The 16,170-nt window shown below is 45.5% G+C and overlaps 1 protein-coding gene across 5 annotated transcripts in view; it reads right to left on the reverse strand.

The window, feature by feature from the left end:
* LOC144720804 (protein TANC2-like) overlaps nucleotides 1–12,949 on the reverse strand; it is a 55,906-nt gene extending 42,957 nt beyond the window's left edge. For 2 of the 5 annotated variants that reach the window (XM_078597869.1, XM_078597867.1), the window contains exons 1-3: nucleotides 12,414–12,948; nucleotides 8,181–8,370; nucleotides 2,079–2,171 (exon numbers count right to left, since the gene is read on the reverse strand). In XM_078597869.1, coding sequence (XP_078453995.1) covers nucleotides 2,079–2,150 — 72 coding nt within the window. In that variant the 5' untranslated portion in view covers nucleotides 2,151–2,171; nucleotides 8,181–8,370; nucleotides 12,414–12,948. Of the gene's footprint in view, nucleotides 1–2,078; nucleotides 2,172–5,157; nucleotides 5,310–8,180; nucleotides 8,371–12,413 lie in introns of those variants that run through there. The other 3 variants (XM_078597866.1, XM_078597868.1, XM_078597865.1) reach the window with 2 other exon arrangements.
* Nucleotides 12,950–16,170: the final 3,221 nt, after the last annotated feature.

Genomic DNA, 16,170 nt, shown 5'->3' on the forward strand with positions numbered 1-16,170 from the left:
ATGGAATAATCTTCTGGGATTTGTAAAAAGCAATATGCATGTTACATCGACCGATATGGTCACAGTGAATGAGGAGCATCCCAAAGACATGCTCATACCCCGAATTTTCTGCTTTGCATAGGAGATGTCTACTTGGCTGAATCGTTAAAATGCCCACTGAATCTCTGCTCAAGATTCAGTGTCTTTCATATAACCAAAGTGATGGTTTTCTGTCTCATCCACTCTGTGACCCTTGCCTGTGCAACCACCAACAATTTAATCTTTTCCGAAGAGGTGAAAGATCACTTCATAACTGCAATAAAACATGGATAAACATGGTATTTATAGGGAGACGTTCCATTGGAGCTCTAATTGACAGATAGGATAGCTAAATCACGGAAAGCTAAGCTTGAGAGGGCAGGTGACAGCCACGAGGCACATGGGTTGCAATGTTTAAAATCCTTGCAACTCAAGAGAGGCCATGTGTAAAATTGCATCCACCATACCGAATTTCAGTTATAATTAGGCACAGTTTAGTCGCTGATTGTACAGTGCATGCATTTGACATGCAGCGCTGTGTTTTCACACCACAATTTCTTATCTACCCGGACATCGTGTTCCTGGTGCCTTGATCAAAGGGGCACAAAACCAGAATTAGACTGTATATTAACAGGCGCTACCGAATGACCCTGGCTTTACTGCTGGAGCTTTGCCTAGATCGGGGAAGGGTTGTGTCATGGCGAAACACTTTCCTTTCCTTTAGCAGGATCATCACTACACTGGCAAAAAATAATCATTTTATAGACCGAGTAAAAGACAAGATGCAAAGGTACCAACAAAACACACTTCAGCACAGGCACCCAGATGAAAATGAACATATTGATTGACTGATGCAATATCAAGCGAGGCTTTTTATTTTGATGACACCGCTTCCTTTTTAAATTATTTATTGAAAAAATAAATACAATACGGAGCAGATATTATTTTGTATTGCATTGAGATCGATGCAACATTGCTTTGAAATACAATTTTTATCAATGTAACTGATATTGTTATGGTATAAGAAAAATACGCCGGCGTTCAATGAGGTGAAAATCCACCGGGATTCGTTATCTCGTCAGGCCGTGAAATAAATAAAACAAATATTCTGTTATTCACTCACATAGGTGTTACACTAAAATAAAAAGATTATTCCTTTAAAAAAACATTATTCTAAATGCATCATGAATGCACGGTGCTGTTTGTGATGTTGCAGCTAAAGAATGTGCTGCAACATCACAAATCTACTCCCTGTAATTTACTTCCTGCCCTCCACACTGCGCGACATTGTCTTCGATACGCTTCATTCACACCTCAGGAGATGCTACTTTACCCATGAAGTCAAACATCAGAGGTACTGCTTGGTGTGCAGCATGACCGCTTGTGAACGGGCAAAAGCATGAAGCGAGCGAGCTTTATATTAGCGGGTTTTAATCAGAGTGCGGCTTTCGGTGGTGTAGCGACACGCCGACCGGCACGAAACAAGGCCCTGGGAGGACACACGACGCACAGTGGTGTGAGCTGTCTGCTGCCAAGAGCGATGACATCACCTTTAACCCTTCACTTGCACGCCCAAAAGCAGGGAAGGAATTCAAGTATTACATGGTGGCTGGCTGTGCAGTGGAGAACAGTTATTAGTTTTCACCATAGCTCTTCTGCGATCATCTGAAGGGTTGTACAGTTTGGTCTCAAATAAATATAATAACAGAAAGGCTCTTAATTAGCTTACTATAATTATAAAGAAACTTCTGAGTGCCAGCAATGACAGGCAGAAATTTTTAAAAATACATCTCAGTGATTCAAAACATTTTATAGCTAAGCCGGCGACAGAGATGATCAGTGTCCTGGCCACATGATGTGACAGGTGGGGAGATGTAGAGACAACTGAAAAACGAGAGAGCGCCTGGAACCCCAGCACACTACTGTTGCTTATCAAAACCCGTGCCAACCCCCTGTGGTGGTCATAGCCTACGGTCAGGCTGAATGGCTTTGGCCCTCGATGCTGTGATGTGAGAGTGGCCGGCACATTGGTGACGGGCGGCAGGGAGTGTACACGTTACCGCGCGTAGGCAGATGGTCCATACTCCTGGCTGGGGCAGGCGCTGGTCTGGGTCCTGGCGGGATGACCTCATTCCTCGTCCGCCTGTTGGGTCCTGAACACGAGAGGGGAAAAAGGTACGTGTGCGTGCGTAAGCACCGTGGAGGCAGGCAAATCAAGAGATAAGCTGAGATGCAGTGCAGATGGCAGACAAGACACTGAACAGGAGAGAACAAGACGAAGATTAGAGCACGACCAACCGTTTAACAAGCCGCTCTCAGGACCTGCCTTAGGATCAAACACAGATGAAGATTTCCTTATCGGAGAGCCAGAAAAAAAGACAACAAGACGATCAAACAACTGCAATCACAGTATTCAGTTATAATACAGATGGCTGGGCCAACCACACAGACAAGAAGCATAGACAAGGCAGCTCCTTAGCCTTGCTCACTAGCATGCTCACCGATAAATGCAGGGCCATGGCACACAACCTATTTTTTGTAATACAATGCTCCGTATGAATCATAGGCACAGTCGACAGTGTCGACTGCGCATGCTCTGCGTTTTTTTTATTCCAGCTGCAGTTATTAAGTCTATAAAAACCATCACGCAAGATATTTCCAGCACACGAATGAACAAAAACGTTTAAATAATACGCGTCAACAAAAATAATGTGGTCCGTCACTAAACTAACATTTAGATTAACCATATATACGTGCACTTAGACTGATTGTCAAGCAAAATCGCATTCCATTCACTGCAGCCAATTAAGATCGTGGGACCCCGTGGCAGAGGTCATCCAGGCTGCAGGAGATTCATGTCAGGGCTTGCCAAATACTCACATCTCAGGCTCGCCCTTCATGAAACAATACAACAGCTTATGGCCCTTACAATTGTAATAAAGTATAGACTTGAAACTGGGACAGCACCAATTTCTGCGCCTTCAGAGGCAGCCGGGAAGGGAAAGGTTAGGCATTCAAGTTGGCACCATTATTTCCTTGAAATATGGTGCCCGAAGCGTGCGCAGGAAATGCGACATAAATACGGCGCAACCGAGGTCGGGAATTTTTCTGCGCATGGATTCACGCCTCGCTTCGATTCGAACTGCTGGTAACGCTCCGTTCCCAGGAAACTATTTTTAACATAGCACGCTGTCACAGAATTATCCAAGTCCTCATTTTGTTGCCAGTGTCAGCGTGGGCTGCTTTCTGCCGTCTGAAAATAATTGGCAGAGATTTGCAGGGGTAGTGAGGGTACGGGGAACATGACGTCTCTGCAAAAGCGAACTAGATCTGAAAGAACCGCAGTCGCTGGCTGCAACGACTCCGAGAAGCAAAGCGGCGAGCCTTTGAACAGTGCCCGGCCGAGATCCCAAATCCGTTTTGCGGGTTTGGGATCTCGGCCATTCACCATTCGCAGGGTACAACAATCACGGCGAGTTCTGTGACATTCCACCCTCGCGAGACTGCGCGTCCCGTACGCTGCACTGTTGCCACAGCAATGCCCGGGCAAGAGACAATATTCGGCTGCGTGCCATTGGGCAAAGGCAAATGCTCTGCCGTGTGTTTGAGGGCTGCTGACGGCTTGAGGATGCCAACAAGAATGCCTCGTGTTGTTGGGACATGTACCATACGAAACAAGGTCATCGGTATGTGTTTATAGAAATAGTTTCCATACCCTAGAACTGTTGTATAAATTACTAAAGGCTGCATTATGCGTTATTGATAGGGTCACATAATTCAACCCTTCAATATGGTGGAAAATGATATTTTTTTGGAGAAAATATACCCATACACCCCGATCGCCAACAATAGGGCAAATTGCCAAGCAAAGCGGATCTGGGCAAAAGAGTTTACAATTAAAATCTGCTTAACCAGATGCTACATCAAGAAACCAATAAATCAGTAACATTGACAGAATTAACATCTCTCTTAATGGTCAATTTAAACAGTAAGCATTGGAAGAGGGGAGAGTAAGCTGTGACACTGGTTCTACATTGTCCATCAAAGAGATACTTTTTCTTCTTTGATTTGTGATTTCACCAATTTTATTGATCAATTACCTAGATAATATACAGTAACAGAGCTATAGATATTGGAAGCCAGTGAATACTCACTTGTGTAATGTAAAAATGGAATTACAAAACGAGAGTACATTAAAGACAAGCAAACCTGTACGCCATAACTTAAAAGTTAAAGCATCAAAAGCAATGTTAGCATGAATTTTTATTTAAAGATTTCGTGACTGCAGGGATTCATATTCTTGGTTCTTTCGGTAAAGTCACGTAGAAGGGAAACAATAAAATAATAACAATATAAAACAATAAAATTCTCACGACGGTGTGGATTTCACACCTGATAATGATTGCTTGTGTTGCAGCCGAATCGTCGTGAGAATTATTTTATTGTTTCCCTTCTTCGTAACTTTACCGAAAGAACCAAGAATATAATGTTAGCATGATTATGCAATAAATTCAATTACGGATGAAAGTCTCTTCACACTATCATCAGATTGCTTGACGATACATGCTGCGTTGTGAAGGAGGGGTCACAGGACCGGTTAAGATGTCACTTAAAACTGACGTTAGCCGTGGCCAGGAATCGAGCTCAGGTCATCAAGCTTATGAGCGCAGTGAATTTATCCACTACGCCAACACCCTATGATGAGCACAGTTGGCTATGTACGGTGCTACACATACATACAATAACCTAGAAGAAGCAAATATAGAAACACAAATTCCCATAAGTATATCTCCGTGCATTAAACCATTGACAGAAAATTAAGCGGAGTACATTTCAGTCGGTGTCGCGGCTGCCTTTTGCATTTACTGCCGACCATCTTTACACAGTAATTAAGAACATTTAAGTGTATACGAAGCAGCCAGGAACCGATTGATGAAAAAGGCACACAGAGAGCCCCGAGCAGTGGCACAGATAACAATGGGACATTTGACCCTCGTTTCATTCGGCCGACCCAAGGTGGCAGCGTTATTCTACATCCGAGATTGCGCTCGATAACAGCTACTGCATTCAAAACGGCGAAAGAAACAAACGCCAGTGTCAACACAGCCAGCGTGCACGGTGCCAGGAGGCCCTACTCACTGGAGCAGTCGACGGGGAGCGTACTGTTGTGAAAGAGTGCCAGAGTGATGAACGGCAGGATTAGAAATACAGGGGAGGTTTGATCAAAAGACAGCTGGTCAGGGGATGCAGCGCAGGGGGGACCAAGGCCCCGGAACGCTGCAACCACAGTAACTGTGTGTGTGCTTCACGCAGTCACCCCACCCCTACCCGGCACACCCCCCGCCACCCCCTTCCCCCGGGCGCGAATGATGACTAAGACTACCAACCACTACTGCTCCTCCTCCCAACGAATCATCACACCTGCCTGCCGCCTGCCCTCGAACCCCCCAAACACCTGGGGATGACAAGAATATAATGTGATGTAATCGCACGCGCATCACAAGTGCAGTGACGCGCATGAGAGGTTCTATTGTAACGCAAAATGACGAGATTTGGAGCGTAAGCTCTTGCTCGTGGAAAGCGTGTTTGTGTTAGGGATGCGGCATTTGTCCTGGGCTTAAAAGACTTGCACGTGATGTTTGTGCCAGCCGTCTGCCAGCAGGTTCCCATTAACAAGTATGACGCAGAGACGCCGCTTGCGTCATTCTTAATGTGATTAAATAACAATTTCGGTGTGAATGGATTTTCAATACTGAGATCAGTGTCGATGCCACCCACCCCGGCAGCATCGCCAAATGACAGAGTGCAGTTTGCATAGCAATCAGATAGTGCAAGGATGCTCATCAGCACCACAGCTAACAGTGATTCATGTCACAGTTGTTCCATTGAGCAGCTGAATTAAGCGCCTGACCTAATATACAAACCCATCATCTAGAAATGCCACACGTGATAAGTTTGCTGTCAGAAATATAAACACGTGATTACTGATTAGCTACCACATAACCCACAATCATCTCCCTCTACCGGAGCCTCAAGACAAAGCATTTTCACCATCATCCCTGCTGATTAACATACCTATTATCTCTTTGTACTGAAAGCTCCTACGCCAGTGTTTCTTCATTGGTGTTCTCTGCCTTTTTTTCCGTCTCGAGACGCTCACCGCTGTCGCCTTGGGGCTAAATCGGAGAAGGCTGCTTTGAAGAGACATGGGTTGGCCAGCACTTCAGAAATGTATTCTAACATACAATGGCGTAGTCTGCCTAGACATGCCTCTATAATCCATAGTGCAGCTCAAGCCACTCGCTGAGTTTTGCCTGTATGTACAGTATTTCATAACGGCGTTTTGTTGAATCAATCAGGGTAATGAGGCCATTTTGATTTAAGAAATAAAATGTAAACAAAATAATTCACTCTTTGTTTTTATCATCCTGAATTTTACAAACAAAACAATGGTTTTACATTCCCAATACATTGACAAGTATTGTCGACTTACAATCCTGAGCTTACATGGTGTCAGTCAGAGAATCATGTTATTATCTGCACATATAGAAACACATTTGGAATAAAGCAGCTGAATGACCAGCAAGATAACACACAACTGCCACGAAAATTTACACGATGGGTGCACAGAGACACAGGGGCATATAGATCACATACCTCACGACGCCACGCAACGGCGAGCACATGATGTTAAACGAGGATTGCTATTCATGACTGCCTACGTGTGAGAATCTCTCTCCGAGACACAAGCTCAGGATGGCTTAGGATGGCCCGAAGGCACTCACATCACTAGGACACCTAAGACGAGCGAGGATTTGGAGGCATCAGGCTTTAAAGATGATGATGTAGAGGCGAGAGAAAAGATAATTGGTGGAATAACCATTACATCAGCTGTTGTAAATCAAAATGATCTTTAATTCAAAATGTGTCTACCTGATATTTTCCAGAGATAGCCTAATCCAATGTGGATAATTGCTGCTCAACCCTGTGAATACATTTAAACTGATGTACGTACTTGGCTATTAGTTGGCAAATAAAACTAGCTTCATTTGGTATAGACAAAGATGTAAAGAGATGTGCAAACATACGCAATGCAGTGATTCCAGTAAACGACCACATTTATCATACCATTTGTTGTAGCATTAGCTTATATGATGCTCAAATGCGAGATTGATATTCCAAGGATGTAGTCAAAATCAAACAAATACACTTCCTCCAAATTCATTTCCTAGAACTGTAAAAAAAAAATACTGTGAACAGTGCAGTAGTGAGGTTAAAAAATAAGGTCAGAAACGTAACCAAGGAGATCTGCCCTGGGGGTGTGCTGAAATTGAAAGAGTGGTCACTCCAGCCTTCCCAGTGCTCTCCTTCTCCAGCTAATCGCTTAACCGACAGGGAACACCAATGTCACCTCCTCTATCTCCTCCACCAATCATGGCGCAGTTTACTAGCAGTGGCCCGCTATTATATTACTGGGACTCTTCATCCCCAGCAATTCAAAATCTCACTAGGTAAGGCATCTTTACTCTGAGTACAATGTATGTCATGAATAGGTAAGATAATGTGAAGTGAGATTTAATGAATTAAATCCCAAGGGAGGTATTACTTATTACAAAAAGGTTCCAAACGAGACAGCAGGCAGTTAAAACACATTCACCACATTTGGGTACTAGTCACAATAAATGTAATCCAATTTGTAAGGCTTTCTAAGGTTGCGGGTGTTAATCCATTAAGCTGTCTCACCACCCGTGTCTCTCTGTAACAGGGGGCACAATAACTATCATCTGGAACAATCCAATGTGAAGGAAATGTTTGCATAAAGTTGCGTTGCTATTCGGGACAAATTGATAAAGGGTTACTCAAAACTTGGCAAGAAAAACCAGCGTTAAAACCTTTCACATTGTAGGTCAAGGCGATGACGTCACACATCATGCCCCACCTCCCTCCCGATAGCAACATTACAAATATTTGAGCCAGTCGCTGTGCAATGTCAGCTCATTGTCCGTAAAAATATATACCATCGTCGTACGACAAACACATCTTGGAAAGCGTTACCGAATACTTGCTAATTAATATTTTTTCATCCTCGTTTAGAAATATAATGCTCTGCCCAAACAGCCGCCACTGCGGGGGAGGGTAACGGGATCGTTCTGAGGTGGTACCTGCAGGGCCGTGCCCTGGCCGGGGTGCAGTCAGGCCGCCCTGCTGCTGGAGCGAGCACGTGCGGGGCGAGGCGGGCAGTGAGGAGGCCAGGGTGCCCGGTGGCCGCCCTTCCGCAGTGGGGGCCTAATCCCCCGGTCGGACAGGAGGCCTCAGCAGGTTTGCTCACTGTGGCCACGTGCTCATGCCGTCCTGAAAGGGGCACACATGGTGGATTCACTTTACAGCTTTAGTCACGATGCCCTATATTAGTGATATAGGTTATGACGAATTCAGCCGGAAGGCACCTAATCTCATATCTCAAAAGCTAGACAGTGTTATAAAGGTGGCCACAATGCATCATAACAGGTTGCTATATGCTGCCGTGATGGGCAGCAAAGGTCGGGGTAATCCATCTGTACGGAACTTTCATTGTTCCTCTGGGCGGTGGTGACACATGCCTGTAATCCATCCAGCACTGTGGAGACAAGGGTTGGTCAATCACACGAATGTTGTGAACCTCACTTCCCGTGGGCGTTGAGGTGCCATACCATGGCTCGCCAGGAAAACGCAGGACAGTGAGTGGACAAACAGCCATGTTTACATTTGTACGGGGATAGAGTGTTGCCCCCTTCCTCACACGCATGGGTTGTCTCCGGGTGCTCTGGTTTCCTCCCACTTGCATAAACAGTCATCATTTATTGGCTGAAACATCTTAAGATAAAAACCCAATGCCGCACTCCAAACTCTGTGTGGCTTTCCGGGACAAATAAGCAAAGAATAATAATCATACGCTTGAGTTTTCACCAGGTACGCAGGTTTTCTCTCGCACGCGAAATATTCAGTAATGGACATGGATTAACATCCCAGTGCAAGACTAAACTAAGGGTCAGTGAGGCTCTCCTGGATGAAGGGCATTATGTATCATATAGAAATCTGAATGGCTGAGGCGACCCCCGGAACGAATTTAAAATTGCTAAATTCTGGTTGCAAGCCACGTGTTCTAACCACAATGCCACCTGGGCAGATTATATTCCAAGAATGCCATTAATGTGTTATTTTAATTCACTATTATAATAACGTGATATATCTTTATAAAGTGTGCTACTGCCCCCTATGTTGTTTTGTGGTGATGTTCGCTATAAATCACATTACATAATAAAAAAGACAGTTTCCCCGTGTAGCCTTATAGACTGCTGTGGAAAGTGCTGATGGCAAGCTGCCCATGAAGCGTGGAACGCAGCACAAACGGGGTGAGGGTGGCCAGCAACCCACCCGGCCACCATTAATCCTCCCTGTACCGGTCTTTAGAAAACACAACAGTTACTAAATATTATTAAAGCTGAGGCGACCTAGAGAAAACCAACAAGTGGCTCTAAGATATCACTTGCGAGTGATGTTAGCCGTGGCCGGGAATCTAAGTCGGATCGGCAGTTTCAGAGAGCAATGTGCTTCCCACATGCCACCACTCCCCATTAAATACCACTTCTCTGAGCACATGCAGAGTGCCGTATCCCATGGTCAGTAAGATAATGCCCAGCTCAAGCATACGCAATGTGGCCAAATGGTACAAGCTCAAGAGCAACACTCCCGAGTACCATGTACCCGTATTCTCGTGCGAAAATATGACATGGAGACGGGACCATCTCCCACAATACCACTGTCACGCAATACACCACATACCGTACCACAGACCTGTATTCATATTCACCGTCCAGATGTGGATGGGCTTGCAGAAATTATTCGACACGATTGCTATTCAATCAGAAATGCATTCGTTTTACCATCCTTTTAGCGAAAATATTTTTGTTTGTTAAATACGTGATGCATGCTGCATGCCTAATGCGCCTTCTGGGCAGTCTTGGCTCAAGCGAGCTGTGTGAAGTTTGTACATTGCTCAGCCAGAGGCTAATAATGACAGGATCGGTGAGGAGGCAGGGGTATGACGCCACGGAGGAGCAGGCACTTAGCTCGCATCCGCTAAAGGGGTAGGTGGGTTCAGGATTGAGGCAGCTTTGATGAGGCTTACTCGATTAGCATAACTGTCCGTCAAAACGCGTGACTCACTGATTAAATTGAATTTGCATTTAATTGGAATGAGATTGAATGTTGGACTTCTGAGAAACGTGTAAATGTCACAATGTGCTTAAGATCTGTAGTTCTCAACCTTATAGCTGGCTTTCAAAATCTCACGAACCCCCATTACAGTGAGCAGCGATGTACGCAACTCCAACAGCACAGAGCAGCAGCAATTTGGGGTGGTGGAAGCATTCCGATTGTTTGTTTGCTTGCTTTCACGAACCCCACGATACCTTGCGCACCCAAATTAACAGACCATGCTAATGATGCCCGAAGCCCACACACTGGTTCCCAAACGTCATGTCGATGTTCTCAAGAATAACGTGGCGTTTAATCCATTGACATTTAACAACACGAGAGGGCCGCAATGAAATTATTTATAAGCCGACAAAGGGTACATTCTGTTTTCATGCTGCCGAGACCCAAAGGTCTCCACAAGCTGCCGCTCTCTCAACATTTAGGAAATACCCACAACACTATCGCAAAAGGCTTCTCTCGACATGATGCGAGTACGCTCGAAAGACCCCATCATGACCGAAACAGCGTGTGTAGGCCTTCATCCAGAAGTGGATTCACAAAGGGGATCAGGTGAAAACATGTGAATGACCGATGCATTATCCACAACACTGTGTAGCCGATGGGCAGATATAACGCTGAGAGACAAGAGACTGAATGTCAGAACGCAAGGCAGCAGCGCAGGTTGGGAATTAAATTAAGCCAAAGTAAAAACAACAAAAGAGACAGCGATTTAATTCGACTTTGCCCTATCCGCACAGAACAAACGAGTTTAATTGATTCTGGAACCTTTTGCGAGAATGTCGTTTAATTTAAAGCTTCTCTCTGGCTCTTCCACACGGCTCATTCAGCCGCTCAAGATTCTCCGAATGCCACTTTCTATCTGAACAACCTGCGTCTGGCCCATTACCGAATGCGAAAGGGCACACATCCAGACAGATTGCTCAAGAAACATCTCAAGCGCACCCACGAAAGCCACCTGATGTGCCAATTCTCAAAGCGCAACGATAACTGAGAAGACGCGCGCGCGTGTGTGCGCGAGTCCCTTCGATGGTCACGACCAGCTCTCTTGCTCGATCTGTTTTCACAATGAATACGGGTAAATGCCCCTCTTTGCTGCATGGCCGGAAGCACTAGACGGCGCTCTTTAAGAACTGTTTGTGCCCGAGACTGTAAATATGATAATGAGAGCAGCACCAGAGAGGACACCTGCGGGAGCGTGGCGTTCTGTTGGGTTTTTTTAAAACACAGAGCGGGCGGCGTGTGCTTGGCCGAGATTACCAATCGCGGGGTTTAGTTCACGGCTGCACTCATTATTTATGGTCAGTGCCGCTGTTCCTAGCTATCGCACAGAGGAAATGTCTCATTTTCGCACCTCGTTGTTATTCAGTTAAAATGTGCGTTATCGCAGGAGAACGGCTGCCCCAAGAGACATTTCGTTGATATGTTCAACAACTTCTCCCTCGATGAATCATTTATAATTAAGCACGTTATTTCACTTCGCACACACACACTTAGGTCGGCACATTCAATAGTTAAAAATTATAGAAGCATAAACTGAAATCTGCTGGCTTGGTTTAAATTTCCACACTATCTGTCATGAATCAGGGCTTAGTCACGGCTACCATTGTCACACCCTGGCGCTGTGCAGCGGTGGGCGAAATCATTTACTATTCATGAGCCCGGCTGGCCTACAGACATAGCTGATGACATGGAGATGAGCAACACATATTAGCTATTCGGCTAATTAATGACCTGCCTGTTAAGATTAAGAGTGTAAATTGCCAACGATGAGCTTCTGTAAAAAAAATAAAGCGACCCTTTTATATTCACCTCCTTTTCGCGGAACCTCTGAATGGTTCCCTCCTTTAAGTCGGAACACCACGTACAGTACATTCGTGCTTGTTCTAATGGTTACCATGTCAACTGCTGTATGAGTGTAGAATTCTGATACTGTAGTTGGAACATCAGCGAGCGCAGAAAAAAAACCTCAATTAATATGCAGCCTCCACACATGAGCAACTGGAGCACGCATTACTGCCAATGGCCGTACCCCGATTCAAAACCCAATCTTACGTGTTTTTTTTATATCAATACATCTGAATGTCACTGCTGCTGTTGCTTCATACAGAACAAACAACGCGAATTCAAGACTTCCATACCTTCCCTCCTCCCGCAGACCTCGCCTCCAGCCGTCAATGAGCGGGCCTTCTTTTCAAGAATGCCCACCTCGCCCGCGGAGGCGAACAACAAAAAGCCGTCAACATCATCATCACGAGCGGCGGCGAGATTCAGAGAGGCCTCATCACCACCACCACCACCCACCCCTTGGCTCGCTCGCTCGACGCGAACGCGCCCGAGAGATAAGAGGACGGGCGGCGCGGCCACCGGCGGACGAGCAGAAGACGACGAGACCCGATGGCACCTCGGTTACTACATTCATCCACCTCCCCCCGCCGCCGCCGGCTCGGCGCCGGAGAGCGCTGGCGGAAAGAGTCTCTCGCGGGAAGACGACGACGACGATCGGCGGCAGTGCGCGATGTACGCGGCGGCTGCTGCTGCTGCGTCTGACTCACCAACACCTACACACAGCGGCGCTCACGTGGTGCCGAGCCCGAGGAGCCCACACCGCTTGCTCTCTCACTGACTCATGCAAATTAGCGGCTCCCCCCCCCCGTGAGCCGTCGTTGTAACGTCGCTCCCGAGCGAATGTCTCCGTCTCCGTGTTGGTCTCTGCGGCCGCGGAGAGCGTGCGGACGGAGCCGTCGCCTCGGGCACCCCCCCCGGTCACCTGCCCGAGTGAGTTCGAGCCGGGCACGGCGAGGAAAGTGGCCGAGCGAGACGGCAAATTTCGGCGAGAAAAGCCACCGCCAAAGTGGTCCTCACGTCGGTTCTTGCCCGCCTGGCTCAATTTATTTTCTGAGCACGGCGTTTTTATTATTATTTATGTGACATGCACATGTGGTACAGTGTATATGTTGACCTCAATCTAATGGGGTGAGAATCGAGAGCACCTTCATTTACAAGCGATTTGCACAGCAAATTGCGAAGTGTTTCACAATGACAGATATTACTTTTTTTTTGCTCCACATTAATGCGAAAGCTATAACCCCCGTTTCGATTATTCCACTGCTTAACGTAATACCTGACAGGAGTGCATTTCCATTCTATATTGCACTAAGCCTCCACCCTCAACAATAGTGTACATTCAAGCAGCCCATTCAAGCGAGAGCAAGCTGATTCCAAGCCTTCATAGGGTGAGATATATTTATACAGTACATACAAATTAAATCATGACAGTGGGCCTCCGCAGTGAAGCAAGATGTTTATTTTACATTACAATTGCCCATTGGTATCAATTGAAACGGGACCCTAACAGAGACAATGGCTAATGCCGATAATGACGGATGGTGTTCACGATGATGTTATCTAGAGTAGGTACACGATTTCTATTTTAAGTCAAAGTGACTTCCTTATCAAATGAGCACCGAGGCATCGGTGTTCATCTCCTGCTTATAGCTCTGAACCAGCGGTGGAAATTTCACATAGCTATTGCAGGGACAAGTCTGTCCATAGTAAAACCCACATACCACCAAGTGATTATGATGTTCATGTCAACTCATAGACTTCCAACTGCACAACTAGATAGATTAACACCATTGGAACCTCATTTGCCATTAAAAAATATGATAATTGTTTTTTTACCCTTCTATCTGGCAACAAAACTGACACCTTTTTTTACAAGGAGTCATGTTTGCATAGACCACAATACCTGCAGTCATAATGCAAACAAAAAACATAACTCTGATAATGTATGCACTGTCCTTGAAGTTGATTGGTCCACACCCGAGACAGCTTTCCTTAGAGCCTAGTCTCACATGGGTTGGACCAGATGACGCCAAATGCACAACCCAAAGACAATGCACCATCAGAGTATGAGAGCTCGGGGTAAGCATTTAAACCATTGGAACCTCATTTGCCAGTAAAAAATATGATAAGTGTTTTTTTTACCCTTTTATCTGGCAACATTCAGATAACCCCCCCTTCCCTCCCCCCTTAAACTTGAATTTAAGAGCTTGACTCTTGGAATTTTGCCTCACTTGAGACAGTAAATCTAGCTGCGACGGTCCCACCTGATGACGGAGACTTGTGTTGCCTCCGAAACGGCGTGATTTATTATTTTATTTCTATTATTATTTCAATTATATTTTTATTATTTATTTTTTACCTACGTGACTTTACCGAAAAACCTAAGAGTATAATGAAGACGTTTTTCACAGATGTCCAGTTAGGGGCAGGTAAGAACGTGACAATTCAAAAACACATGGCGGTGACATAGCCCAGTGATAGCGAGTTCGCCGCTTGTTGCAGAGGTTCACGGTTCGAACTGCAGCAGCCGCCCTGCTTATTATTGCGGTAATAACCATAATAAGTAATATTTAAAAACACGCTTTAATGAAATGTACCGTACGAGTAATGGCAGAACTCCACGACTTCAGGAAGTGGCCCCGAGGCTTTCCATAACGTAAGGGACGTGGTTATCTACAGCCAACGTGAGTTGAGCGTGGAAAATTAGACCCAAGGCGAAACATAACATATAAAAAAGATGGCTTAATTTTTTTTAATGAATAGACTATAGTATTGTCATCAGTATGACATAAGTATACCAAGTTTGCAGTCAATACCATATTGGGAAGTGGGTTAAAATTGAGTTACAAGTTTTGAGGATACGACAACAGAGTGAGTTAATAGAAAGCGTGTAATAAAAAGATTGTTTAAAAATATATTTTTATGATAGAATATAGTATTGTCATCAGTAAGACGTAAGTATACGAAGTTTGCAGTCGACACCACATTGGGAAGTGGGTTAAAATTAAGTTACAAGATTTGAGGATACGACGACAACAACGATAACAGAGTGAGTTAATTAAAAGCGTGTAATAATAACCATAAAAATGTGCGCTGTTTGCTTCACTGTGGACGTTAAATATCCAGTGCCATCATTCTCAAGAGTAAGTCAATTGTGTGTGCCAGCATATGCTCTTAATTACTTGCCGCATTTTAAATACTACCCACAGATGATTCAGTTGGAGTGACCGCCCCTTCACCAGATAACAACCTATGGTGGTGGACTACCAGGCTAACTACACTAATTACACTGGGAGTAGCTACAACGGACAGGACCCCAGCTTGGGTCCAGGTCCACGTGTTGGTGACTCTTCTCGGACGTCGAACGTAGATTCTTCAAGATGACAACAGCAACGCTGAACCCCGGTCCCTCTGGGGACCCGACTTATATCCTCACTGGTCGTGGCTGGCTCTGCCCTTGGCCACCTTCTCGAATCCTTGAGCAGGATCTCCCTCCGACACATGACCACCCTTAGCCCCCACTTGGGGCCCCTGTGTAGACTTTACCAGTCACGTGTCCTCCGGGGTCAACCAGAGTGCGATGGCCTACAGTAACCCCATTCCATGGCTGACACTCTCACACCCCATCCTGTAGGGGTCAGCACTGCACATCCACGATGTCTCTACATACGTGATGCGAGTACATCGCACGCCGTGCCTATCTAGGGGCGGCATTACACAGTGACGTCACTACAACACGCCTCCCCGCCCCCCTTCGTAGCACTCAGCCGTCCTGGCTGTCAGCTCCCCCTTAAAACGAACCAAGTGAATAAGGTGATAAAAAAAGTTAGTAAAAAGTGACTAAAACGCAATGTGTGCCTCAACAATAACAAATAACAAACAAATACCCAAACCCACCTATACAATAAATACACTATGTACAAATACATTAACAACGGGGAAAAGGGTGTAAGTACAGAACACAACATGAGAGAAAAAAATGCAGTAAAGCAAACGCTCGGTATCCCCTCCATCACTAACATCTCCCACCCCCACCGTGTAACAACACCC

Source organism: Lampetra planeri, chromosome 10, assembly GCF_965212315.1.
Source record: "Lampetra planeri chromosome 10, kcLamPlan1.2.h2, whole genome shotgun sequence".
NCBI lineage: Eukaryota > Metazoa > Chordata > Hyperoartia > Petromyzontiformes > Petromyzontidae > Lampetra > Lampetra planeri.